This window comes from Pisolithus orientalis (genome assembly GCF_024613125.1).
Source record: "Pisolithus orientalis strain OTSU chromosome Unknown F5J12scaffold_28, whole genome shotgun sequence".
Classification (NCBI taxonomy): Eukaryota; Fungi; Basidiomycota; class Agaricomycetes; order Boletales; family Pisolithaceae; genus Pisolithus; species Pisolithus orientalis.
This window is the reverse complement of record NW_026260809.1, coordinates 389,393-415,404: the sequence shown is the minus strand read 5'-3', so window position 1 is coordinate 415,404 and position 26,012 is coordinate 389,393. Positions and strand designations below refer to the sequence as shown.

The 26,012-nt window shown below is 49.6% G+C and overlaps 8 protein-coding genes across 8 annotated transcripts; 3 read left to right on the top strand and 5 right to left on the bottom strand.

The window, feature by feature from the left end:
- Positions 1-35: 35 nt before the first annotated feature.
- On the bottom strand, positions 36-1,440 carry F5J12DRAFT_895250 (CRAL-TRIO domain-containing protein; the record flags this gene model as incomplete). The annotated part of the gene is made up of 7 exons (XM_051747812.1): positions 36-233; positions 286-383; positions 436-512; positions 561-626; positions 678-836; positions 903-1,347; positions 1,407-1,440. The coding sequence occupies 7 exons, from the start codon at positions 1,438-1,440 to the stop codon at positions 36-38; spliced, it is 1,077 nt and encodes a 358-aa protein (XP_051597603.1).
- A 118-nt stretch (positions 1,441-1,558) lies between these two features.
- Positions 1,559-3,295, bottom strand: F5J12DRAFT_848146 (triose-phosphate transporter family-domain-containing protein). The gene is made up of 2 exons (XM_051746428.1): positions 2,709-3,295; positions 1,559-2,655 (listed from the first exon to the last, which is right to left on the bottom strand). The coding sequence occupies exons 1-2, from the start codon at positions 3,264-3,266 to the stop codon at positions 1,621-1,623; spliced, it is 1,593 nt and encodes a 530-aa protein (XP_051597602.1). The 5' UTR covers positions 3,267-3,295; the 3' UTR covers positions 1,559-1,620.
- Positions 3,296-3,385: 90 nt separating this feature from the next.
- F5J12DRAFT_914556 (ribosomal family S4e-domain-containing protein) lies at positions 3,386-4,576 on the top strand (the record flags this gene model as incomplete). The annotated part of the gene is made up of 5 exons (XM_051749121.1): positions 3,386-3,491; positions 3,631-3,708; positions 3,773-3,953; positions 4,000-4,399; positions 4,450-4,576. The coding sequence occupies exons 1-5, from the start codon at positions 3,459-3,461 to the stop codon at positions 4,574-4,576; spliced, it is 819 nt and encodes a 272-aa protein (XP_051597601.1). The 5' UTR covers positions 3,386-3,458.
- A 162-nt stretch (positions 4,577-4,738) lies between these two features.
- F5J12DRAFT_724467 (DRMBL-domain-containing protein) lies at positions 4,739-6,552 on the bottom strand (the record flags this gene model as incomplete). The annotated part of the gene is made up of 7 exons (XM_051741537.1): positions 4,739-5,072; positions 5,124-5,352; positions 5,406-5,440; positions 5,489-5,685; positions 5,741-6,090; positions 6,142-6,203; positions 6,257-6,552. 7 exons carry the CDS (start codon positions 6,550-6,552, stop codon positions 4,739-4,741), a joined length of 1,503 nt encoding a protein of 500 aa, XP_051597600.1.
- Positions 6,553-7,518: 966 nt separating this feature from the next.
- On the top strand, positions 7,519-16,484 carry F5J12DRAFT_771865 (uncharacterized protein). Its single transcript, XM_051742258.1, has 24 exons — positions 7,519-7,584; positions 7,647-7,821; positions 7,878-8,100; positions 8,150-8,254; positions 8,312-8,373; positions 8,408-8,867; positions 8,917-9,001; positions 9,047-9,140; positions 9,194-9,624; positions 10,015-10,224; positions 10,294-10,524; positions 10,581-11,364; positions 11,415-12,051; positions 12,109-12,533; positions 12,585-13,844; positions 13,896-13,959; positions 14,012-14,624; positions 14,676-15,161; positions 15,211-15,355; positions 15,404-15,478; positions 15,533-15,622; positions 15,677-15,890; positions 15,941-16,090; positions 16,143-16,484. The coding sequence occupies exons 3-24, from the start codon at positions 7,899-7,901 to the stop codon at positions 16,337-16,339; spliced, it is 7,020 nt and encodes a 2,339-aa protein (XP_051597599.1). The 5' UTR covers positions 7,519-7,584; positions 7,647-7,821; positions 7,878-7,898; the 3' UTR covers positions 16,340-16,484.
- Positions 16,485-16,571: 87 nt separating this feature from the next.
- On the top strand, positions 16,572-20,120 carry F5J12DRAFT_724425 (uncharacterized protein; the record flags this gene model as incomplete). Its single annotated transcript, XM_051741535.1, has 13 exons — positions 16,572-16,685; positions 16,742-18,410; positions 18,467-18,578; positions 18,630-18,745; positions 18,801-18,831; positions 18,902-19,046; positions 19,106-19,327; positions 19,375-19,437; positions 19,490-19,605; positions 19,657-19,712; positions 19,758-19,924; positions 19,976-19,995; positions 20,054-20,120. The coding sequence occupies 13 exons, from the start codon at positions 16,572-16,574 to the stop codon at positions 20,118-20,120; spliced, it is 2,898 nt and encodes a 965-aa protein (XP_051597598.1).
- F5J12DRAFT_278272 (PHF5-like protein) lies at positions 19,945-20,879 on the bottom strand. The gene is made up of 4 exons (XM_051738720.1): positions 20,822-20,879; positions 20,639-20,762; positions 20,479-20,582; positions 19,945-20,428 (listed from the first exon to the last, which is right to left on the bottom strand). Exons 1-4 carry the CDS (start codon positions 20,838-20,840, stop codon positions 20,289-20,291), a joined length of 387 nt encoding a protein of 128 aa, XP_051597597.1. The 5' UTR covers positions 20,841-20,879; the 3' UTR covers positions 19,945-20,288.
- Positions 20,880-22,230: 1,351 nt separating this feature from the next.
- Positions 22,231-23,076, bottom strand: F5J12DRAFT_848105 (uncharacterized protein). The gene is made up of 3 exons (XM_051746427.1): positions 22,778-23,076; positions 22,485-22,714; positions 22,231-22,431 (listed from the first exon to the last, which is right to left on the bottom strand). The coding sequence occupies exons 2-3, from the start codon at positions 22,712-22,714 to the stop codon at positions 22,419-22,421; spliced, it is 243 nt and encodes an 80-aa protein (XP_051597596.1). The 5' UTR covers positions 22,778-23,076; the 3' UTR covers positions 22,231-22,418.
- Between the last annotated feature and the right edge of the window lie 2,936 nt (positions 23,077-26,012).

Sequence of the window (26,012 nt, the reverse complement as noted above, 5' to 3'; positions counted from 1 at the left end):
CTTGATACCAGGCTCCGAATGCTTCACCTTTCAACTCAGAAACCATCTGCACTGCCACCGTATCGTTTTGGAAGCTCGCGTTCATCGATGATTGGCAACAGTGCTGTTCCAATGGTTCGTGGACCAGAACCAACAACCGCCATCTTGTCCAATGTGGCCGACGAAAGCAATGGTTTAAACAACCAGAAAATCCACGTCATGAAGGACGGTACGTTGACGAAGAATTTCCGGGTCTAGGAATATCAATTAGAGGCCACGCAGACGACAAGAAAAAATATCAAGTACCAAGAGCTCGGGATAGTGGCCCTGGAAAATACTCGTGGCTTCCGAGGCGGCTCTCTTTGAGTTCTCAGTGCGACTAAACAAGCCAACGCCCTCGTAATCTGCACGGATAGTACTTTAGCAGGGCCAAGCGACTATAAATTATCTTCGTACCATGTATCTGGACTGCTTGATCCACAGTTTCGAAGTCTAACAGTGCAATGCTCCGTTCCATGAAAGCAACGCGCCAGCTAAAGCAACGGAGTCAATGATTCAGTCACTACATCGGAAGAACGTACCGCAAAAACCTCTGAATATCGTCGAACACAACGCTTGTATCCTTGATCGCGCCGTAAAGGTTATACCTACCCTCGCCTACTTAAGGAGCTGCCAATTGACAAATGAAGGGGACATACACAACTGGGTGTCCTTGCTTGTCTTTGCCGTATATCTTGCCAAGTTTGCCGAAAATTTCCTCCGGATATTGTTCCTTCATTGCCCCTTCGACATCGAATGATTGTCTCCAACGAAGGGTGGAAATCAACATAGTTTTTGCTTCATCTGGATTCAGGTTCCTTTCCAAAATCGATTTATAGTTAACCGTACGAAGGGAACACGTCACATGGAAAGGAAGAAGTCACCTTGCCCGCAAAAATTTCATAAGAATAACGCTTACTTTCGCGTTCTTGGGCTCGGTCGGATCGATTGTGACACCCCACAGGATGTATGGAGTAGACGACGCGCCAGGATTGTCTGGAAAAGCTTCTGCGAAAGTCGCAGGCAGCATGGGCTGGAGGTGGATAGCGCTGTTTGTTAGCTCCTTTCTTCGAGAAAGACACCATATTACCCTAAATTTTCTCAGTGCACTCCATTCTGCATCTGTAAACTTCTTCGTAAGTGTATTCTGTGGTTCGTCGTCGTTCTCTGGGGCTGCCTTTGCGGCGAGGTCTGCTGGCGCGGGAGAGGCTGCTACCCCCAGACTTGGCGTTTCTGGTGTCCCATCATCGCAGTGCTTAGAAGCATCAGCAGAGGGATTCCTGTCTTCCTTTGGCTCTCCGGGGGCAACCCATGGCCCACTACCGGATACTACTCGGCAGGTGTCAGGCAACTACATAGAACGGACTTGCAGAGATTCGAGACATTACCCGAGGCAGAATGGTCATCGGATCCCATACTCATAGTAATGTGACCTTGCTAAGTTGGATGCGAGCTGGGCGATACCAGAATCAAAGTCCAAATCTGAACGGCTGGGTATCAACGTGGGGGCATACTACAAGTGTTAGCAGCTTGGAGCTACGTAACGAATCCGAGTCTATCGTGGGACTAATAAAAGTAAATCACGTTGAATAAATACACATTCTACGCAGAAACTTGTTCTACCCGCATAGAAGAATACGGGAGATTGACCAGGTGAGAGGGCGAGCTATTATAGTCAAATGTCTCCAGTTGAACTGAGGGTGAGTCTACTGAAAGAGGAGGAGATGGATATGGTCCTGTAGGAGAGATAACTGTGGTGCGCTTCGAAAATGCGGGAAACAAGTCAGGTGAAGATATGTCGATATGCAGCCCCCGCGACTGTGAGTAACCATCCTGTGGAACTCCAGCAGTATACTGGACTCTGGCAAGACCAGTTGCAACTGTGGAAGAATTCGTTTCTGCTACTCTCAACCTCGGAGACGATGGCACACTCCCATTCAGTAGCTTCTCGTCTGCGCGAGTTGACGGCAACACCATGTTGCGTATGGCTTCTACCCTCCTCATCGTCTTCTCTCCCTTCTCCACGTCGCTCTTAGATGCATTGTACATCCAGAGTCCAACAAACGTCAAAGCAATGCCAAAACCTTGGATCGGATGGATACTTTGGTTGAACCAAACGATAGCCATACAAATGACCCATACTCGTTTGATGAGGGAGGCGATGGAGTAGGTAACCGGGGAGGTGGAAGATAGGATCACGAAAGCTGTGATATTCTGTGCGAAGTTCACTGAGCCATTCATGACGAAGTGACAGACGAGTGAGAACGAGAATGGGTTAGGATGCGAGTTATACTGTGTGCTGAGAAGGCGTGGAAGGTCGGTGAAGCTCCAAATGGGGACCATCAAAATGAATGCCATACTCGAGGAGTAAAGTAGCAGATTAAGTTTGTCGAGCTTATCAGGAGTCGTTTGAGATCCAGATGGCATGACCTTCTTGAAAAAAATATTTTGGCTGACGAAGACGAGAGCAGACCCAAAGGCACAAAACAGACCAGTAGGACTGGAGGCCGAGACGTCAAAGGTGAATGCCAGCATCACACCAACTATGAGCGGGAGGAGAGATATGTATGTCTTTATAGAGTACTTGACTCCAAAGAGCATGGCATACGCTCCAACTGTGAAGAGAGGCGACAATGCCTACGTCTCTCTCAGACCAGATTCAGCCAGTCAACATGTAGGGGGGCACCCACCTTAATGGTATGGACAGTGCTGACAGGTATTCTGGAGATTGCCATGCTAGAGAACATGTGGCCACCGACCTGGAATGCGCCCATTGGTAGGGTAGTCATCAAAATACTGCGAGTTGGGTACCGTAGTCGGGAGAACTGTATTAGGGGTGACATGAACATGAGGCAGTAGGCGGCCACGAAGGCAAACTGAATGATGGTCAACGAAACAGGATAGCGGAATTGGATGAGGATGGCCTTTCCCGTGTTGGAAGAGAGGGCAGAGGTTGTATACCAGATGACGCACAGAAAAACAAAGCGAGCCGTCTCAAACGGTGTCGACTCTGTGTGGACTCTGAGGGCTCCACGGGTGCGCCGGTTAAACGATGGCAGAAATTGGAAGCTCTGAGAAGCAGCAGGGGTGCGACGTAGGACATATTTCTTGATGTTCGTGAGGATCGCGAGTGTGCTTGAGCCCTGCCACGATTTATCTGGGGGATCGTGTCGCCAAGCGTCTCTGATATCCAAGTGCGCATAGTTGTATTCGCCCCGCGCACGACCCAACAAGCCATCCTGCTGCATCCTTGGCTTGTCCTTGGCTTTTTGTATTTGGCAGGCCTTCCATCAGACAACAACTTCTTGGTGTAGCATTTTGTCACGTGAGACGATACCACACTTGCCCTAAACATCCCCTCTGTGCACCTTCGCCGAAGCCACCCAAGCCATCGCCATCAAGCCCGTCGACGACGCCGTTGCTCCCTCAAGACACCGATCATGGTCAGTCAGATGTTCTTGTCCACGTCCTCCGTACATTTTGGATTCCGAAGAGAAGGGTGTCACACAGAGCAATGGCTGGATGCAGGATGGATACATTGGATGGCGTGCCAATGCAACATAACGATCGGAGGTTGTTCAGGCTCGTAGTCTCACACTCTTCGTTCTCTAGGCCCGTGGACCAAAAAAGCATTTGAAGCGCCTTGCAGCGCCATCCTCATGGATGCTCGACAAACTGAGCGGTACCTACGTGAGCAAATCCTTCCAGTAACCTAGGTCCTAACATCTTGACGCTTCTTCATCGCTTTCTCTAGGCCCCTCGCCCTTCTCCTGGTCCCCACAAACTCCGTGAATCTCTACCTCTCGTCATTTTCCTTCGCAACAGGTTGAAGTATGCTTTGACTGGACGTGAAGTCACCGCAATCGTCATGCAAAGATTGATCAAGGTAGATGGAAAAGTTCGCACCGATTCTACCTACCCCACCGGCTTTATGGGTGAGTCGGCTTGACTTGACCTTTTGCGAAATTAATGCGTCGTTAGACACCATTTCCATCGAAAAAACTGGCGAGCACTTCCGTCTGCTCTACGATGTCAAAGGCCGTTTTACCATCCACCGCATTACTCCCGAGGAGGCATCCTACAAACTTCTGAAGGTCCGCAGAGTTGCCTTGGGTGCAAAAGGGGTCCCCTACGTTGTAACTCACGATGGTCGGACCATCCGCTATCCCGATCCCGCAATCAAAGTCAACGACACGGTCAAGTTTGACCTTGAGCAGGGAAAAATCACCGACTTCGTGCCTTTCGAGACCGGTAACATCGTTATGATCACTGGTGGTCGTAACATGGGTCGTGCGGGCGTTATCACCCACCGTGAAAAGCACATCGGTGGCTACGACATCGTCCACGTGAAGGATTCTCTCGAGCGGACGTTTGCTACTCGGTATGTTTTTGTCCTGTATAACTCGTTTCACGCTAATTTTTGACCTACAGCATTTCCAACATCTTTGTCATTGGGGAGGGCACAAAGCCATGGGTATCATTGCCCAGGGGCAAGGGCATTAAGCTCACTATTTCCGAAGAGAGAGATCTCCGCAGGAAACGTGCTGCTGAGCAATAGATATTATGTACTGTACCGTTTCCTCACCTGCAGGCGTATCTTCTCGTTCATGCCACCATGTGTATGCCTCAGTGCAAGAAGATTCGCTCATTCACATGGCAGATATGAATACATTATGATCATCTATCAAATGAAGCACCTCCAAAACTCTCGGATCTAATTTCACCAGTAGTCGTCTGTTCTTGGTTGGATGACATAGGTGCTTCCTCGTTTCTTCTCCGCTGCCCAGCGTTCAATCCATTGTGCCATCTTCACTCTTGTTCCTTTGTGTTCGACGTTCACCGTGGGTATGATCTTGGCCCAGTCGCAAGAAATTGCGAAACACGTGAGCTCGAGAAAGGAGCTATGCTCGGAGTAGGGAACACCGAACACTTGTACATCGTTCGATGACTTCTGCGAGGGCCGCAGATCATTGTATGTAAATGAATAGCCTTGACAACGAGAAACGATCGCCTGGATTGCCACACTGGAATTGCTGCCCGGTGGTGGAGTAAACCTGCGTTCTTGCTTGTAAGAAAGGTGCTGGAGCAAATGCCAACGTACTTACGTCCATCCGGTTGGCCGAAACCCCACCACCCGTGAGAATGTGCCTTTAAAACGCTGGACATAGGATTCGAGTTTATCTGAGGCAACCAGACCAAGAGGTAGTAAGTGAACCCCGCCCTCGAGGGGATCGGAAGTAATCAAGTCATCGAGTTGTTGATCATTTTGACATCGGAGAATAGCCGCCTTGCGCGGATCGCAATAGACCTTGGTCTGAAGAGCTTGCGCAACAGCTAGAGGTTGGAAGCTCGAGTAAGCATCGACTTTATTTCATGCGACTACCTACCCTTGACGATGCGCTCTTTTCCAATGGAGTAGGTCCTGAAAAAACTCATGAGGTATTGCAAGCCTGTGAAGGTAAGTGCTCACCCAACAACGACTAGCGTTCTTGCTTGAGGTGACTTTGATTCATTGCTCTCACACGGCGAATTACCATTGATCCATGTATATATCACGGAATCCCGTTTCCCACTAGCATCAGCGGGCCCGACGAATTTGCCGGCTGCGATCCTCTTTGCCAGCTCGGCGCAAGCATCGATAACCTGTGCTTGAGGAGGGAAAATATACTGGCGTGATAACTAAACAAATACCTCCCCCTTGCAGAACAGCTCCATGACATACCTTGGGATTTAAATACGTGGTGTCCATATAAATGTGATCTAGGGGCTTTCTCCTGATTGCCGGGTGAGAAACATGTCGTGGCGATGCTCGGAAATCGCCACAATGCAGATACCGAAACATTTTTGATGAACCCACAAAAGGAGACTTGAATGCACTATCACCTGCATGAACGGTCTGGGGCCCTTCAAAGAGTAACAAGCAAGAACCCGGACAGTGATTAGCTTCGATGAGTGTCACTGCAACCCCTCCAGTATCGGGTATCACCGTGGGTGTATCCATCGGTAGTGGGTGCACCCACTTAGGATCGACGGATAGCATATGTATTACCAAGTTTGCCGTGACCTCTATATCTTGAATGAGAATTACCAGACACCCACCATGCAAATACAACCTGCCTGAACAATAAACTGGACCGTTCTTCCAGCTGGACGACAAGCTAGTGTAATGATCAGAATGTGCATGCCTGCAAGTTGCTTTAGTGCGTGGAGAGTTGTCTGAAGTAACGGGATATCGAACGTAAGAAAGTAAGCCGTGATTCCTGGGATAGCGCCGTATCGGAAAGCGTCCACTGCTATAGGCATACCCTGCAGGACTTTATAGAATGGGGCTCTTCTGCGGCCCCCTTGTCCAGGGAGCTTAGGAATGTTCTCGGTGGCGTCGACTTCGTTCCATGCTTCAATCTCCTTGCGAGAGGTCATGAGAAGAGAGAACACATCGTGGCAGCTCCGTTGACTGTCATGCTTGTTAGATACAGAAGACCGAATTCGGTTTACGCTCGATTGTTGGAAAGAATCGTTCAATGGAACAGTCATGTCCAGACATTGGTTAACATGGCATTGCAGCTCCTGGAAGTAATGGTCGTCAACTATCACCCCCTCCAATGTTATGGCACCACATACCGGCTCAGACATTCCTGACAACTGTTCGCTGCAAATGGGACAGATATCTGATGACTGGATTTCATCAGAATCATCCTCAAATTGGAGATCGATTGTTTCATCCAACACAGCCGAGGCAAGTTCATCATCACCAGTATTCCATTCCTCACTTTCAAGCAAGGCTGCCGAACGTTGTGCTTCCTGAGTCTGTAAAGTGGAAGATTTGATTGTTTGCTTCTCTTGAGGGCCATCCTCAATCAACGCTTCCCGAACGTTCTCACGACACGGTACGTTATTTTCATCTTCAAGAGAGGTCCCGCTCGGCGCAGAACGTAGAAGAGAGCTCGCGGTACCGAACGTGCAAGGTAAAGACCCTTGGGATTGACAACCCGAATGGGGTGGATCGGGAGCACCGAAGCTAAGGGAAGAAGTCATTAAGTCCTCGGCCGGAGGATCACACTCTTGTAATAACATAGACGGTTTGCCAAATGTAAGTGTAGAGTTGTGATTCTCCTCGACATGTTCTACCTCGTCAGTCCGCCTAGAGTGAAAACAGTTTGAGGAAGGTATCGCTGAGTCTTCGACTTTCGATGCAGTCGTTTCATCCTGGGGTTTCCCAGCGTGTGCGGTATTATCTTCGCCGTCCGAGTCAATAACAATGACTTCGACTGGCTTCTCTGAGTTGGCTGGGGCCGTGTGAAAGGTTCTACCTCTCTTTGCTGGCGCAGAGTGTGAAAAAAAATGGAGCAAAGATTTGTGCTGTGGTCCTTCCTTGCGTTTTCTTGTAGTAGCCATGTCGTGATAAGAGCGAATTCGATGAACACGATGAGACGAGTTTGAGCGCCAAATTGCGAAGGTCGCACAAAAGCGGCGATCACTTGCCTCTTTTACACAAACCTCCTTCTCTAATAGTCTCCTTCCACACAGCTGATAACATTCAATTGCGTAGACGTAAGAGATAACTCGGTAAGAGATCATGTGGTGTGGGCACGCTAAGCGACACACCTAATAGCTCTTCGCATCCTTAGGGCCACCAATAGGGACCTCGGTGCTTGGATCACCTCTGATTCTCATTGGCTACTTTTGGCGTTGTAATGGCCTTACACCTTATGTAAATCCATACTGGTCAAATTTGATGACTCGGCCACCACCGTAACGGTCCCACCCAGGTCTACATGGGTACATGTAGTTTGGCTATCCTCAGTGCGTGTAGATTATTTACCCGCACCACCGTATCCTCGTCAAGCTAACCACACCAGTTACTCTGCTGCAGAACCACAATGCATCATGCCAGGCCTACCTCTATCTTACACAGGACCCCATGGCTACCTCCTGTTGCTGTAGCTGCTAAAGGGCTGTATATCGATCTTGAAGACGGCCGTCGATTGATCGATGGTATCGGAGGCGCAGCGGTTACTTGCCTTGGTACAAGCCATCCGAAGGTCATTCAGGCGATTAAAGACCAGCTCGATACCCTGACTTGTAATTGCCTACAGTTGGAACATGGGCAGGTACTGATGACACTGAACAGATGTCTACAACGTACAATTATCCAGTGAACCCGCTGAGGAACTTGCTCAGTTCCTTGTGGACACTAGCGATGGTGCATTCGACCTTGTCGCCTTCGCCTCTGGAGGTGAGACTGCACCGGCGTCTTTTCTATCACTTGTCCGTAACGCATATCGCACACTAGGCTCTGAGGCTATGGAGGCAGTAATAAAGCTAGCCCGGCAGGCAAGCCTCCATTCAAACACAGTGTTATATGTTCTTACCGTGTGGTTTCTGTCAGTATTTTGTCGAAATTGGTCAACCGCAGCGAAGGAATTTCGTCGCCAGACAACTATCGTTCCACGGCAATACGCTCAGCACACTGTCGCTCGCTTGCCATCCCGCTCGGCGTGCGCCCTATGCAGATATTCTAGATACAGATCACTTCCATCACGTATCGCCTGCATATGCTAAACGCTTCCAACGACACGACGAGACGGAAGAACAATATGTCGAGCGGCTCCGACAGGAACTAGAGGATAAATTTCTTGAGCTTGGTCCAGATACTGTAATTGGGTGTAAGCAGATATTTCTTCTGAACAAGTTCAAATGTGACTGGCATACAGTTGTTGCAGAGACAGTCGTTGGTGCCACGACGGGAGTTGTCGGTGCACCACGAGGATATTTCGCGGCGATGAAGTCAGTTTGCCACAAGTATGGCGCATTATTTATTCTAGACGAAGTCATGTCTGGCATGGGCCGTGAGTGGAATGCACGTCAACCGGTTGATGATACTATGCATCTCATTAGGCATGGGGTCTCTGCATGCGTGGCAGAGTGTGGGCGATGGCGCGGCCCCTGATCTCCAAGCTGTCGCTAAAGGACTTGGCGGAGGGTACGTACCCACTTACGATTCTGGCCGCATCTAATGTGTTGATAGCTATGCATCTATTGGCGCGGTTTTGATGTCTCCCAAGGTTTCCAAGGGTATCCGAGATGGATCCGGTTTTCTCAAGCATGGGCATACATACCAAGTAAGTGGGGAACATTAGCACGGGAAGCCTTGTTCATGTGAATGTTTCCGCAGGCGCACCCACTGGCTTGTGTGGCCTCTCTGGCCGTACAAAAGATAATCATCGAAGAAGGTTTATTCCAACGGGCGGTGGAGAATGGTGAACTGCTGAGCAAGCTTCTCCATGAAGGCTTGCTGTCCGACCACGCCCTCGCTAAACCATTCTGCTTCGATATAAGAGGGCGAGGAGCGTTCTGGGGCATCGAGTTCGACTTTGATGCGCCAGAGGCTGAAAACCTGAATTTCAAGGGGCAGACGTTTGCTATGCTTGTCCAAGCGCGCTGCCTTGAGAATGGGCTTGTCGCGATGGGCATGAATGGAGGTGCTAATATTGAAGGCACAAAGGGCGATTGTCTCATGCTCGGACCTGCGTACAATGCCACGCCGGAGGAAGTTCGTGAGATTGCGACGATATTCGTTCGGAGTGTAGAGGAGGTCTTGAGGGAGTCCAGTGCCTAGACTAGTGTATATTAGATTGACTTGCCCCTGTACGGGCCTGTCCCCAAGTTGCCACCGGCACCGGTCTATTCCGTCGTGCCACAGTATTTTCCCACGCCTTGGGTCGTAGGGCCGTGCTTATAATGAGTTGACCCAAAAGACTTGCCTGGCTCTCAGCGTGCTTTCGTCGTCACTGCGAGCTTTGTCCTGACATCGTCCAGAACACCGGATTCGATGGCTGGGGGCATGCTCTAAATGGACTTACAACCGACCCATCATCTAGAAGCCGCAAGCTCAAGTAGCACTACACCCTCGCAGCTGCCCCAATCAGACTTACTTCAGCTTCCAAACGCCTCAACTTCAACTCCCGTCGCTGAACAAAAACCTATTCGCTCAAGTGCCAGAGTAAAAGCAGCAAGGCAGAAGGAGAAGGAGCGTGACCAGCCAAAAGACAGGGACAGTGACTCAGTAGACCAATCAGCTCTTTCCGCTGGGAATCCCCGCTCATCCAAAGCAACGACATCCAAGAACAAGCGCTCTCGTGAAAGCGGTGCAGGAAAGGGTAAACTGAAGGAGCCAACTGACGATTCCACCCGAGCTACTAAAAGGTTTGCCAATCCAATTATTATTTAGCATCCTCTCCTCTGATACTTCGACCTTCCTTTGTGGTGATAAAGGACACGGAGAGCCACTTTCCCATCAGCTTCATCTTCATCTTTAACCATCAACGAACCTACTCAAGACAGGAAAGGAAAAAAACGGGCAGCCCCCGAGGCCGATTCCGAAGAAGAGACATCCAGTGCAGTCCTATCGTTATCTGCTAAACGAACGAGGACTTCAGCATATTCCTTACGATCAAGAGTCGACACTTCTACATCCTCATCTGCATCGATGCCTAAAAAGACCAAGTGGGTGGTTATTCTGTTACGTAGGGATGGCGAATGCTGAATGCTGCATCATCCAGAACCGCGGTGAAAGGAAAAGTGGCGGCGAAGACCAGAGGTGGACCCTCTTCCAGCGCATCAAGGCTGAATGACGACGATATCGACATGCTGGACGCCGGTATGATGAAGTGTGACAACCCCACCCGAGATGATGACAAAGACAACTATGGCAATCATGAGGAAGACATAGACGTCCACGATAACGAAGCCACTCATGGTGACGGTGAAGGCGACAACCGTGGTGATGATGACGAGATGTCGCCAACGGGAGGCGTTCGTTCATTCGCCGGTTTGGACGAAGCTGCGGCCATGGCCATCTTCGGTGACTATCGACAATTTGGGTCTTACATGGTTTCGCTCTCCGGGCGTCTCAAAACCATGCTTAACAACATCAAATCTACTGCAAGTCCAGCCACGCGGCTGGTAACCCTACAGGAGCTCAGCGAACTTCTGTCTATAAGCACGGAGGACACACTGGCAGGTTCATTCCAGGTCGAAGATTTTGTGGGTGAATTGGTGAAGATATTAGGCGGACGAGGTGTGAATGAAGACGATGACGATAGAGATGACAGCGATGAACAAGATGACGCCGCTGTCTCTTCTGTTTTGGCTATGAGCACCAGTGTCTCCTATCAGGGGGATGAGAACCTTGAGGCGCAAGTGCTCGCATGTCGATGCCTCGCCAATTTGATGGAAGCCCTTCCTGGAGTGGCACATACTGTTGTTTACCATGGCGCTATCCCCGTCCTATGCAGCAAACTGATAGAGATTTCTTACATTGATTTAGCCGAGCAAACTCTTAGTGTAAGTGCTGTTCTCCTTGCACGAGCTATATCCAGTTGACGCTGCTTCAGACTTTGGAGAAGATCTCAGAGGAGTTCCCAAGTTCCATCGTCCGAGAGAACGGCCTTGCAGCGCTGCTAAACTACCTCGACTTCTTCTCCATTGCCGTCCAGAGGACTGCTCTACAAGCTGCTGCGAACTGCTGTAGGAATATATCTTCTGATCACTACCCCATGATCCGCGGTGTCTGGTCTATTATCCGCGATTGTCTGGGGTATTCCGATCAAAGATTAGTCGAGTTCGCATGCCTTTGCGTCATCCGAGTCATCGACTCCTACCATCGCGCATCCACTGAGAATTTAGAGAATCTCTTGGACGAAAGCACCATACGAGCCATCAACGCACTTCTCTTGCCCTCGGGAGGCTCTCAAATGATCGCTGCCAACACCTACACCTTGCTTTTAAGGGCACTAGCCACGGCGACCCGTGCCAGCCCCAAGATCACGGTGACTTTATTGCAAGCCGACGTCGTCGATACACTATATCAGATCCTTACGGGAGTACTTCCGTCGGCAACTACAGAGAGGAGTATCTCTGGAGAGGACATGACGCGTGTTACCGTGATGGAAAACCTGGCCCATCGACCTAAAGATCAAGTAGAAGAGGCTCTTAGCCTCGTTTCAGAACTGATGCCCCCTCTGCCAAAAGGTATACTCCTCACTTCAATTCCATAATCAGTGCTGAATTTTACGTTCTTCCCTGAAGACGGTGTCTTCGACCACAAGGGTTACACTGACAAAGCTCTTGCACGCATGGTAAAGGCTAAGGCTAAGGCAGAACGTGCCGCTTCCCGACAGGCAACTTCTTTGTCGTCGCAGACCATGACGCCACCCGACCTGTTGCAACACGTCAATTTTGGACACAACGAAGGGAATCATGAGTCAGATACGCCGATTCATGATGTTGATGAGCTTTCTCACGTGGCATCTGCTACTGATCCTGTTTCTGACCGGACAGAGTTGCTGCGCTCCAAGCCGGACGCGGTTGGACGTTTCATGCGGTTGATGGTACCCGTGCTCATCGATGTATACGCTGCCAGCGTCATTACTCCTATAAGAATTAAGACATTGACTGGTCTGTTAAAGGCGGTGGGCTTTTTGGAAGGCGATGAGCTTAAAGCAGCTTTGAACGTACGTGACGCAGTCAAGTCGTAGCTCTGGTGAATGCTTAGACTCCCGTAGATGGTCCCTGTTGCAAGTTTCGCTTCCTCAATACTATCTTCTAAAGATCACCCCTCGCTGGTCATTGGAGCGTTGCAACTTGTAGACCTCCTTCTCCAGAAGGTTCCCACCGAGTATAGACCAGCCCTTAGGAGAGAGGGAGTGTTCCACGAGATTGAAGCCTTGGCGTCGAGGACACTGTCTACGACGAAATCCAAAGACAAGGAGAAGGATACTTCTGACCTGTCCGGAAGTCCGCCTCCCCCGCCTATGTCCGTGCACTTGTCCTCCATCCCTGGATACAGGAAGTTCCATTCACTGTCGCTTGAGCCAGAAGATGCCATAACACTACGGGCGAGAGTCATCCGCTTCAAATACACTCTCAGCCATGAGGATAGTGACGGGGATAGTTCCGATGAGTTTCGGCGTTTGGTAGTCAAGCTTTCTGCACCAGATACCACCGAACAGGTCATGGTCGCAGCACTCAGGGATTTCGCAGAACATTTGACTTCGAACGGATCTGTCTCCAGTTTTGAGCTCCTCCAAAGTGGGGCTGTAGAAGGACTTCTTCGTTACACGACCGGTAGTGGTTCTGTTCCAGTGAAACGTCGCCGAGAACTCCTTTTCGAAGCGTTTACAAGAATACCGAAGGGCGGTAATTCAGGCCAATCCCCGTTCGCTGTTTTCGTGAAGAGATTACAAGAGAGTCTAACAAGGATGGAAAATTTCGATGTGATTTCGATAGCTCAAGGGAGTGACGATTCAAAGCGCAGCTCGCCCTCATTGCTCGCTCGGCAGCTGCGCCTCAGGCTTGTGACAGATGATGATTCCGACATACCACGCAGCTTGCAAAATATGGTTGTATCGATCCACGCCATCGCTACCTTCCAGGCCCTTAACGACTATTTGCGACCTCGGGTCGCGGGAATATTGTCAAACGGTCGCCTGTCGAATATGCTTGCTGCGTTGGCAGCATCCGGATTTGGTCCTGGCGCTGTACCTCGAGCCCCTTTCGAAGCGGAGGGACAGCCAAGTCGTGCTTCAGACCTCCCATCAGCGCCGCTAGCGCCTTCTGATGCGGGCGCTCCGGCTACCGAAGTCGGACGACGCCGCAGTGAACGTTTGAGCGCGAAGAACACTCCTTTAGCGACGGAGCCTGCGGCTGACACCATTCCTTCGACACCAGTAGCTCCTCGACCTAGTAGTTCGCGACGAGAGGAAGCTCTCATCAATGATAGCGGATATCCTGCACACCTTACGGATGATGAAGTGGACGCAGAGGTATGTAGTCGTCACTGGTATCCAATCGATATGTAACACTTTGATTTTTAGGTTTTTGAAGACGACGACCTAGACACTGCAGGGGATAAAACAATCACACTTTCCATCGCAGAAGGTGAGATAATTAGTTTCTTTCCAATATGAACTTCATCTTAAGTCATGACTAGATGGAGGAAGGGTGGAGGCACAAACGCCCGACGGTACTCGTATTGCTACTCCGAACTCGGCCAGGGATGCTTCAACAGCAAATGGTCGCTCAGGACCTCTAAGTAAATCATCTTATGCAGCAGCTCTCAAGGCCAAGCCAATTGACTGGCACCTGGAGTTCTCGATGGATGACCACGTCCTTCCCTTGGACCTAACCATCTACGGTGCAATTCACCAGCATGAGATGAGGAAGAAAGCTGGCAGTCAGCCTTCAAGTTCCATGTGGCAAGGTATTTACACAGTGAAATTCCGCAAGGTCAACGGACCACCCCCGGGCTCCGAAGGTGAGTCCCTCTGCTCAAGAATAATACCGAGTATGATGACGTTGCCAGTGCGAGGTGAAGCCGTGGCGAAGATCCGGTCGCCGAGTCCAAGCCTCTCATCATTGCCCGATGAAGCTCCCCATGCGAAGATTCTGCGTCTGCTGCGCGTTCTACATAAGCTTAATGCAGCAGAGTTAGAACGTCCGGCCAGGCCGTATGAATGTCGCGCTCTCCCCGAATCCGCCTTCATAAATAATAAGCTGACGGCGAAGCTCACCCGTCAACTGGAGGAACCCATGATTGTTGCTAGGTATGCCGTTCCTATTACAGGTACGATGTAACTGACCATTATTTTCTGAAGTTCATGTCTGCCTGACTGGGCAATCGATTTGCCGCAAAACTTCCCATTCCTCTTCCCGTTTACAACTAGATATAACTACCTTCAGTCAACTTCCTTTGGCTATGCTCGGCTAATCTTAAAATGGCAAAGCCAACAAGGCCGAGGTCAAGACAGTTCGCGTCGCGACGATGGTATAGGTTTTCTCGGTCGCCTTCAACGCCAGAAGGTCCGCATATCTCGCAAACACATTCTGGAGTCTGCTGTCAAAGTCTTTGAACTGTACGGTTCGTCATCCTCGATCCTAGAGGTTGAATACTTCGAGGAGGTGGGCACTGGACTTGGGCCCACTCTCGAATTTTATTCGCTAGTATCCAAGGAATTCGCCCGCAGAGACCTCAAGATTTGGCGTGATGCCGACCCGACTTCTCCGGGCGTTCATGTACATCATCCAGCCGGACTCTTTCCGGCGCCTATAAGCCCTGTCGATATTGCTAATGATGGCGGACAGTAAGTCGGGTGTGAATTCGGTGGATAGTTTTCTGAAATTCCTTCTTAGGAAACGCACTCACATCCTACGTGTTATCGGACAATATGTAGCGAAAGCAATGTTAGATTCCAGGATCATAGATCTTTCATTCAACAAGATCTTTATCAAACTGGTCTTGGGCGACGAAGTCCCGTTCACAGTCGACTCTTTGCGGGTAGGTGACAATTTCCAGTTGTAGTGCATTCTGACCACCCCACGCTAGTTGGTTGATAATGACCTTGCCAATTCCCTTGCCAAGCTACAAGGATATGCGGCATTGAAAGGTCAAAATGAGAAGGTGAGTGTTGCCACTCCAGGTGCCCGCAGCTGTTAATTTCTGTCTGGGCTCCAGCTGTTCCGGAAGGTTGCTTTAATGGACATCGTTAACGTAGAGGACCTTGCGCTCGATTTCACACTTCCGGGCTATGATATTGAACTCAGGGTGAGTATTTCGTCGTTAACGGGTTGTGTGATATCTTACAAAGCTTCATGGAAGCCTGGTGGCCGCGACATTCCTGTCACCTCGGAGAACGTTGAGCAATATATTCATGACGTCCTGGATGCCATCATAGGCTCGGGAGTTCAGCCTCAGGCCAAAGCGTTCCGAGAGGGCTTCTCGAAAGTTTTCCCTGTCAGCGATCTACAGGCCTTCTCTGCTGACGAGTTGGTCATGTTGTTTGGTAACTCGGATGAGGATTGGGGTATTGAGAGTATGTCCATTTGCGACATGTATCATTCAGTGTAATGACTTGATCGGCAGCGCTCAGCGAAGCCATCAAGGCAGATCATGGATTCCATGGCGAGAGCCGCTCCATCCGTGAACTAATCGAGCTCATGGCGGAGTTTGATCCACCCACTCGTCGCGATTACCTTCAATTCATAACCGGAAGCCCAAAACTACCTATTGGAGGTTCGCGTCCCTCATTTCTGTCTTTTGTTCTCGTGTTGAATTCCATCTCCAGGCTTCCGAGGCCTCAATCCCCCACTGACAGTAGTCCGCAAGCCCGCTGAGCCTCCGAATACCCCTGATGCTTATCTGCCAAGTGTGATGACTTGTGTAAATTACCTGAAGTTACCGGAGTATAGCTCGAAGACGATCATGAGAGAGCGGCTGCTTACGGCGATAAAAGAAGGAGTTGGCAGTTTCCACTTGTCTTAGTCCTGTCGCTACATATTTGTATACTCGTATACTCGTGCACTTCTTGCTGTTGTTATTCATACCAGTCCACGTCGAACTTGCATTTGGCTAGTATCCCATGTATGTATTCTAGTTTCGCTGTAGTACCAGTGCTGTTTGAGTGCTGTGCTACTCCGGTCTGATTTCGGCCAGGCTGCGCATATCGCTGCGACCACCGAGTCACAGTCGCTCTCGGTTTGCTTGACAAATTGCAATGCACAGTCGACCAGACCGACCTTTACTGGTCAAATGTGCGTTCGACGGCTGGAACAAACGAATATCCTTCGCATCTGCCAGAAATTGCTCCTATGACCTACTCCGTGAACGTGTAAGCTCATCATCTTCACTCCTTCTGCACCTGATAACTCGGTAACGGTCGCATAGATCGAACAGTGCTTTTCTCTCTCCGCTACCCCCTATGTCATATCATACAGAGACGACGATGGCGAAGTTACCGACATCACAGCGGAGTCTGACCTAACCGAGGCGATCCAGTACTTTCAGGCTGGCTCTGACGATCCACCGCTGTCTTCCGCAGCGTCGATCCTCTCCGGTCGTAGCTTCGGCAGCAAACGTATCACTCTTCGAGTCCACATCACAGTGGATTACGATGGACCAAGTTTGAGTGACACATCCAGCCTCGCGAGCTTGGATGAATACAAAAGCAGGAACGAAAGCAGCAGCGAACTCAATTGGGTCGGTGCGTCTGGAGTTGGAGGGGTTGGTGAGTTCGAAGACGATACAGTGACTGTGAGCTCGAGGGATAACAGTGGTCGCCTCGGGAACGGAACAACGCATGGAGCGGAAGATGCGCCAGTGGGGCATGCACGCCCAGCAGAGTTGGATTCATTGTCCTTCTCCATTCCGGAGGAAGGCAGAAATGAAGGCCCGTTCTCGGACTATTATGTGGTCCCGGACCCAAATAGCATGTCGGATGACGTTGATACCTCCCGGGTCAAGGAAGTTCGAACTCAAGCCGAGGATATATCTGATCGACTACCGTCCCGTGCGCGTTCACCATTCCGCGATGCGCTTAACTTGTCGGTTCAAGACAGAGGAGCGGCGTGGCTGCGCGATCAGAATGCGCGCACTATCAGGGCTATGCTTGGGACTTCCCCAGAACCATCCGATGTCGACTCCAGATCTATATCCCTCTCGCCTTCTGATGGACAGTTTCCGGAGGGAAGTATGGGCGGAGATCTAGCGTTGCAAAGGGACCGCAGGGGGAGATACTACTACTCATACACCGGTGGCGGATCTGCTACCCACGACTCGGGTTACGAAGATGGCTTCAGCTGTAAAGATGGCCATGAACCCTCCGCAGGTTCGTCATCTGGTCAAGTGCGCCCTACAAGCATGCAACTTTGCTGGCTCGCGTCACAACAACAACCGCCGGACGAGCAGAGCATCGGGGGATTTACTTCCGAGTGCCAGTCGTTTAACACCGCAGATATCCCCCCTGAACTGCTGCCATTCGTCACTCCAACCTTGCCTCCTCCTGGTTCACTAACTACTTGCTCCGAATGCGGTGTGTTATTGGATGCCATACGCTACGTGTGCGCGATGTGCGGAGAGAAAGAACCTGCCAGTTGTTCGTCTGGTTCTTCAACTTCTGGGAAGTATAGAGAGAGGGATATGCACCCTGTCTACACCTATCCCCCAACCGCCCATCTCACCCCCCCTCAGGCTTCATCTTCACCATCATTGCTAGATGCACAGACTCTAGTGGGATCGATGTATACCCGTGGCGAACACCACAAGCCGTTGCCTCCATTGCCAGGTACATCTCCGACACTTTACAGTTCTCAGGGGTTTAATTCCAGGTTAATACCAGAGACTACGGGCTACGAGCTTTGTTCTGGGTGTATCGAGAGTGCTGGTATATACCACGCTCTTCAAGAAAGTACCCAGAGAATGGACGACCTGAGATTGCGGCGCAGCTCTCCTGAGGATGCCCTATCCTTGTGGCGGCGTTCTGCTCCTCGCCAAAAGGGACAAATGCGACATGCATACTTTGAGAAAGTGTGGGGACCTCGGGGATGGGAAGATGTTGGTGAGAGTGCTTTGTGTGCCGGCAAGTTTTCAGCTACCTCACGCGGTCGGTCACAGAGCAGGAAGATATGCAGTCATCCAAGTGTTCTACCTGTAACTCCACGATTGTGAACAAGCGTTTCAAGTGCGCGTCCTGCAAGAAATTCAACTTGTGTCGCGCTTGCTACAAGTAACCATTTCACTGTCAGCTTCAGTGTAGTCCCGCTAAGAGATTGCGTAGTCAGGTCCATGACATTCATCCCGCACATTCCTTCCTGATCGTGCTAGGAAAGCCTACTCAGCCGCGGCCTGAGATCGACGTCACGTACGTAGTGAACGGCAACAGCGGAGAACCATGTGTGTGACCCATTTCCGTATCTTGCCCACGAGATTCTGACCCATATTCGTCTAGCCATGAAGCATCCTGGAGTGAAATGTGCCCAGTACGTTTCCACTCGACACGGTCCTCTTGGTCCGCATTCACTCAAACTTGCCTGTCACTTTACTATCCAGCTGTCTGCAAGATATTGTCGGTGCTCGCTTTCATTGTGCTATCTGCGATTCGCTTGACATATGCTCGAATTGTGAGGCGGTCGGGCTGCCTGGAAACTTGGATCCGTCGGACGGAGGGCACATTTCTTCACATATCATGATTAAGGTAGGAAAAGTTTCATTCGGTGGCAGCTGGCTCACATCTCCCGGGAAAAACTACAATAGATACCCTATCCTCTCGAATCCAACGAAGTGCGGACTGCGTCGCGCCATGCCATCCATCTCTGGACTGGACGTGACGCTGCTCAGGTTCTCACTGCACCTCGCTCTAAGCCTTCTTCAGTGTATTCCTCATATGCTCAAACTGTTGTGGGGTCAAGGATGCAGCTCAACCTCCAAGATGACGTACCAGAAGATCATCATATAAACTGCAATGGGTGTAACGAGGTGTGTTACCCATTCGTGTTTTTCAGTTGTTAGCTCAGGATTCATAGACCATCTTTGGAATACGGTACCAATGTGCGACTTGTCCGTCGCTGCCTACCCCATACAGCTTGGTCGGTGTGCTTACTCGAGTGATAGACAATCGTTGACTGTGATAGCGACTAGTGCACTACATGTGAAGAGCGCTCTTACTTATTGCATGATCCGATGCACTCTTTCTTTAAACTGCCACGACCTGTACGAAGACCACTGGAGTCGTCCGGGGGGTTCCTTCTGAAACTGTAAGTTTACAATTTCTGAGAGGAGTGAACACCTGATCAAAGTGTGGGTAGTTATAAAGTTCCAGCAGGGCCACTGGGGGGTACCGAACCGAATGCGGACCCGAAAGGTTAGTGCATCCTTGCCAGAAGAACTAAGTCTAAAAAAAGTTCAGAGTACTTGTCGTTTCTTGTGCACTCCGCCGCACTGTGCGATCGCTGTATGGAGAGAATCCGGGGGCCGTGGTACCGTTGTGCTTACTGCGCAAAGGACCTTTGCGGGGATTGTGAGGCAGTCGATACTCATGATGTGACACATGTCTTCGTGGTATTCAAGGCGCCGGTGGGTCTTCGTTTTACCGCTTACTGATGCCTTTGCTTATATTGGTTCCAGGTTGACATGCCTCGTTTTCGGTACGTCTGCAAGCAAGCCAATAGAAACGGCATTTGTCTGACTCAGATCTACCCACAGCAAATTTGCAAACGTCGAGAATCCAAGTGCAAGCCCTCCGCTTATTCCCTTCCCGGTGTACTTTTAGGGGACTCTGGATGAGTCACGACCGCCTGTCGGCGTAATGTGTACACAATCTTGCTTGTTAATTGGTACAATATTAATGGTCCGCTGACACGTTTCACTGCAATGAATGATGGATTACGGTGACGACAAGCAAGGGGAAGAAACTCAACAGCACCGGGGGAGTGACTGTTTAACCCTTTTTGAAGCCAAGCCTCCGTCTTTCGTAGAAGAGGTCTGTTCTGCTGGCGCCAAGATTCACGATCTTTGGACACCCGTCACGGTCCTTTTCCAATCGAGTACATTCAGCGCAGTAATATGCATCCGAAATACCTGAAAGTTGAGTGAGCAGAGTAACGTGTTGGTATCGGCAATATACGTACCGGGTGAACCGCAAATGATACATCTTCCGCCGTAGGTTCCAAAGTTGCACTCGTCACATATGCGGACGAGTGTCTCTGGCCGTACGTACGAGTCACATACAGGACTTGGGGGGTGTTTTCGGCACACTTCTACATGTCGCTGATAGTGATTTCTACTCACCATTTTCCGTCACACTTTTCGCATAACCGACCGATGGCTGTCGTGTTACGGATTAGTAAAGCGACCAAAGTGCCAATGAAAGAATACTTGCCGATGCCAGGCTGGCGCCTGCACATGATCAAATCTTGGAGTTTTTCGTCAGTAAGTGATATGGAGAGAGCTGTAATAGAGAATATAATATACCTGGATGATGTTTAGACATGAATGCACGCTGACAAGAATGTCCGACCCGGTAGTTGCGTTTCAAACGACTGATATGTGATTGTTGACACGTGTTTGCGCATAATGCCCAAGGGAAGACTAGCTTCATGGACTTAGTCTTATGTCCATAATTCTTTTTCCACCAGCATCGTGGCAGCAGGACAACCCCTGGGACGTGTAGTGGCGTCGATCACCCAACATCTCTATCTCTCAAATGCGTTACAGCTTGGACGATCTGCAATCTTAAGAATCTAGGTATCACGCACGTTTTGTCCGCACTCGAAGCCAACCATGGCATTTAGCGAGGGTATCGTGGTCATGCACGTACCGATGAGGGACAGCTCAGGCACTGATATTTCCGAGTTATTCGATGCTGTTGTCAGATCTATTCAGGAAGTACTCGAGACTGATGAGCAAAATACGCAGGTTAGTTTAAGAGCGTTTTTTGTTTCTTCATATCACCTTGTTTACAAGGTCACTCCAGCACGACAAATTCCGCCAGCCATGTCACATACAGCAGCTACAGCTCAGAATGTACATCGTATTTACAGAACATATGCTGCTGTTTCGTGTGGTGCATTTGGCGTGTGCAGCACTCTGGCATGGTAAAGAAGGTGCCGGCGGCGGCGACGGCCCTGTTCTAGTAATACATATGGCCAATGATAAATGAGTGTATGCGTTACCACATTGATCAATGCAAATGCAGAGGAAATGTAGAAAGGCATAAGAAAGCGTAACCGGAAACAAAACACGCACGAAGGGAGCACTGCCACAAACCATGAATGTACAGTGGAGAGGAATATAAATTATTTGTTACGTAAAGGCCAAACGGAGGTGGTGAGGTGGGAATCATTTGCCGAACGGAGAGTGAGGGGAAGGCTACACTCGCCGCTGACCCTACCTTGAATATTGGAAAGCTCGATGCGACCTTGCCAAGCAGGGTAATGAATCGAACATGAAATGAGAGGAGTATACGGAAAAACACAGAAAATCATTCCCAAAGAAATGGTCAGAACGACGCGGCCAGTGTCAGTGAGGGACGAGGCAATCATTGGAAGACTTACAACGACCCTGTCGCCTGTTTATTTCCCGGTCGTCTAAGGGATGTTCATCGGCACCAGAGAACCACGAAGAAATAAGCGATTATGATGAGAACGAACAAAACTACGACCACCGGTACCACCCAAGAATCAACCGGCAGACAGCAGCGCTGCAGAAGGGTGATACAAACACAGAACAGGATCAACCCGATCAAGGAAGAAAAAGTTGCAGGCCATACAAGCATGAACCTTATAGGAGTAATCCTTGGGCTCGGAGGGGCCGAAAGTGATGATACGAAAAGGGACAATAATTGCCTGCTGTCAGGAACACCAGAGAAAACAACAAGAAAAGATGGGGAAAGCGGAAACGGAGCAAGTAGGTGAGGATAGCTCGTCGGGAATTCAAGAGTTCGTCCGCAGGGGGATTCTGCCTTGGTACTTCGCGAAAGATACCAAAGAATAGGAGCCGGAATGCAATGCCTGCCAGAGACATTACAAATGCAGAGGAGAACACACCGTAGACTTTAGAATCGGTGTAATCAGCAAAAGACACTGGCGGAGAAGTCGTCAGAAAAACGACGGCTGCTGCCATGACCACTGCTTGCCTGTTGAGAGGGATCAGCGAACGATTAAGGAAGATCGCACTGATGCTAACCAATGTTAACACCGAAGTCGAAAGGGCACAGTGACAGGCATGAAGATTGATCCATTCATCGTGCTCATCAATTTCCCTCCAGAATATTGCGAGATCTGCCTGACCAATGACGCAAAGATAGATGGCCCTGTAAGTCAGACGCGCTACGAATCCCGTCGGCGCATCCCAAGCTTCAGGCATCATACATGATGCCTGAAGCTTGGGGTGCGCCCTTGCAGAGTTTGGCATTGGCGACCGACGATGGTTCTTCGGAGGATCGTTGATGGGTGTTAGAGCCCCTACGCTGTAGCCTATATACACGGTTGGGGTGGTGCTGCCACTAAAAACTTAGCAGGAGTGTGATGTCGTCGCATGGTAAAAACGTTGCGCCGAGTCGGATTTCCTAAAAACTTCTACGTGCTACGGGGTACTTCGTGGTGTTAAACTTAGCAGGAATGTGACGTCGCATGGTAAAAACGTTGCGCCGAGTCGGATTTCCTAAAAACTTCTACTTGCCGCGGGGTACTTCGTGGTGTTGTGCGAGTGACACCCTCGTGTTGTGCAGTTCCAGAAATTCATGTCATGTGTCTGGAACTGGTGTTTGAAATTTAAAAGAAAAATAAGAAAAATCAGGAAATGCAATAATTGGGTTGCACTGGTGTTCCAAGTCATATTCCAGGGCAAAGCCTTACAGAAATGGCACAGAAACCTGCTGAAGACCTGTTGAAAATCACAGACAAGAATGTTTTGGAAATGATGGCAAAATTCTGTCAAGAATCACTGCAGAAATGAGATTTTAGTGGGGGTTATAATCAGGTTCTTTAAATGTAAATAATCCAACCTTGGACTTTTTTTCTAAGATACAGCCATTAATCTGAGCAAAATCCACCTCAACAATTTCTGAGTAACAGGTCCAAATAATCCCATGTAGGTGAGATCCAAGTATAGACAATACAACAGTAGCCTGACCTCTTGCATGATGCATTCCTGATCCTGACTATGCTCAACTATAATGGCCATGATCCAATGATACTGCTACCTGAAAAGTGGCTCTTTCCACCTTTCCAACCCTCAGAAAGACAAATGGACTTAGCAATTCTTTCTTAGTCTCTGTCAAAGTCACACAACACCCCTGACTTCCTCTTAGAGTGGAGTAGGAGCAGGTTGGGCTGTGGAGCACAGGGGTCAAAGTCTGAGGTGAATCTGACCACTGGGTGGCAAGACATTCAATGAACAATGAGCAGAGGAGTACAGAGGAAAGTTTCAGGAACAGAGGTTGGAGTTGGAGGTCAGAGGTCAGATGGGAGGGCATTGGGTTCAGCTAGTGCACTGCCCCCTTGTGTGAGCTTGGCCCTCATATTTCAGAGGCAGAGTGGACTCAGAGGAGTGGAGACAAAACTCTGGAGGGAACTCAGAGGGAGTCAGAAGTGGGGACTTTATTGTCAATATTCATGCTGATCACATTGGAGTACTATGTGGCCTTATATATGATGTAGGTCATGGGCAGGGCAGTGTAGAATGCAAACCAATAAGCATATAACAGGTTAGCAGTTTCTCTGACACAGGAGATAAAGGACAGGGATGACAGGGACCTTAACTGAGACAAAGGAACTACTACAATGAGGGGAAAGAGGGTAAACACCAATGGAGTGGAAGAATGGAGAAAAGCTGACACAAGGGCAGAACCCTAACTGGAATGCAGGGTGGCAAGTCTGACATCCCACCAAGCTGACCAAGGGCTCAGAGGAGGCACAGGTGAAGGTCTGGCCTTCATGTGACTGGCCTGAGAAGCAGAGGTGAGCAGAGGTGGTTGGAACATGGACAGGGGACCTTGGAGAGGTGTGGAGATGTGTCAGGAGGGTCAGACCAGAGTGGAGTTTGGTTGGAAGGGTCAGAGGAGCACAGGAATGCATCAGAAGAGGGCAGAGAAAGATTCCCAGGGTGCAGAAGAGGGCAGAGAAGATGTTAGGGGCTTATACTGATGTCATGGTCATGACAGTCTCCAAGTTCACCACCTTCCCATGTACTCCATGAACCAACCCAAGGCATGTGGTACTCAAACCCTCAAGCCTACCAGGTGGTTCCAACCTCACAAGCTGATGAAATTGAGTCTGTTGGTGCCCTGACAGTCACCAAATGCATATCCACCACTGATAGTATTGCTCATGAGTGTGTGCATTGTTATGCTTCTGCCAGGGGTCTTTCCTTTTTTGACTCCTCTTGGTCATGTGCATCACATGCCTCGTCGTGTCCCTCATTGTAGTCGCTGTCCTAGGGGCTTGAATGCTCCAGGGAACCTTCAGATCACCCACTGTCGAGGTATTTCCAATACCCATAGAGACCGCATTGCTGTTGTGATCCTGTGTCCCACCACCCTCTTTGATGGATGACTTGTTCATTTCTTGCTCTGCTCTGACTTGTATATATTGCCTAGATGTTGTACTATAGCTCTGGTGTCTGGCTCCTTGCTGTGCATTGATTGCACAGCCAGTATAGCCTTCATTGCTTCCCTACCCCCATCACTGACACCATATGACTCCTATCTATTTCAGCAATGGGATTGTTGATTACTGTGGATATGCATCGCAACTGGTATGGTACTCGTACTTAGGGGTATATAATCCTGTGTACTTCGTCCTGTATCTGCAGTTTTTTGATAGCTTGCAACTGAGCTTCATCCCTTTGCTTTATCCTTGTTCTCTCTCTGCGTGAACAACCTTAGGGACTCACCAGTAGACAGAACCTCTGTCAGATCATTGCAATAACTCAGCCATAGGGGTTATGACAAGTTCAGCCTGTAGTCTCCCACCTTGCACACTTTGTGCCTATTCCATTTGAAGGAGTCACTGCACTTGGGCATAACAAAATCGAAAGACTCAATGCAGCTTTTGGGACTCATTGACCTCTTTGCAAAAGTCTACTCATCCCTGGTTACTGAACTTCAACAAACCACTTCATACTCAAGAAAAGGCTTGTTGGTCTCCCTACACATAAAGACTAACTTGCCTGTCTCTCGTCTCGCTTCCCAATTCGACCAACAAGTCGATAACAAAGATTGAGAAGCACCCCTCTACCCTCAACCAAATCCATCACTCTACAGGCAGCCATTAGGCTTTAATAGATCGCCTCCCTAGAGTCTACTCCTATGCTGACAGGTTTCTTTTGAGAAATAAATCCTCCCTCAGCCTTCATTATCACTTCTCATTAAAGTGTCTAATCTGCAGAAGTCGAGACCACCTGTCCCTCCTCGAATGAACCCCCTTGGGCTTGGTAGGAATCCACCACTACCGCCCGTACCACAAGGAAGACTAGGCCCTTCGGCTACAGCATCGAACCCTCAGTTATCTTATCTATCCTGGTTTAGGGATTCGGAAGTTGCACTTAGTTCAGAAGAAGAAGATGATCAGAAGTCCAATACTTCTTTCAGATCAGTCCTCAAGGAAGAACAAGAAGCACGCAAATCACCAGTTATGTCCATGACAATTGGTCATGGAGAGTC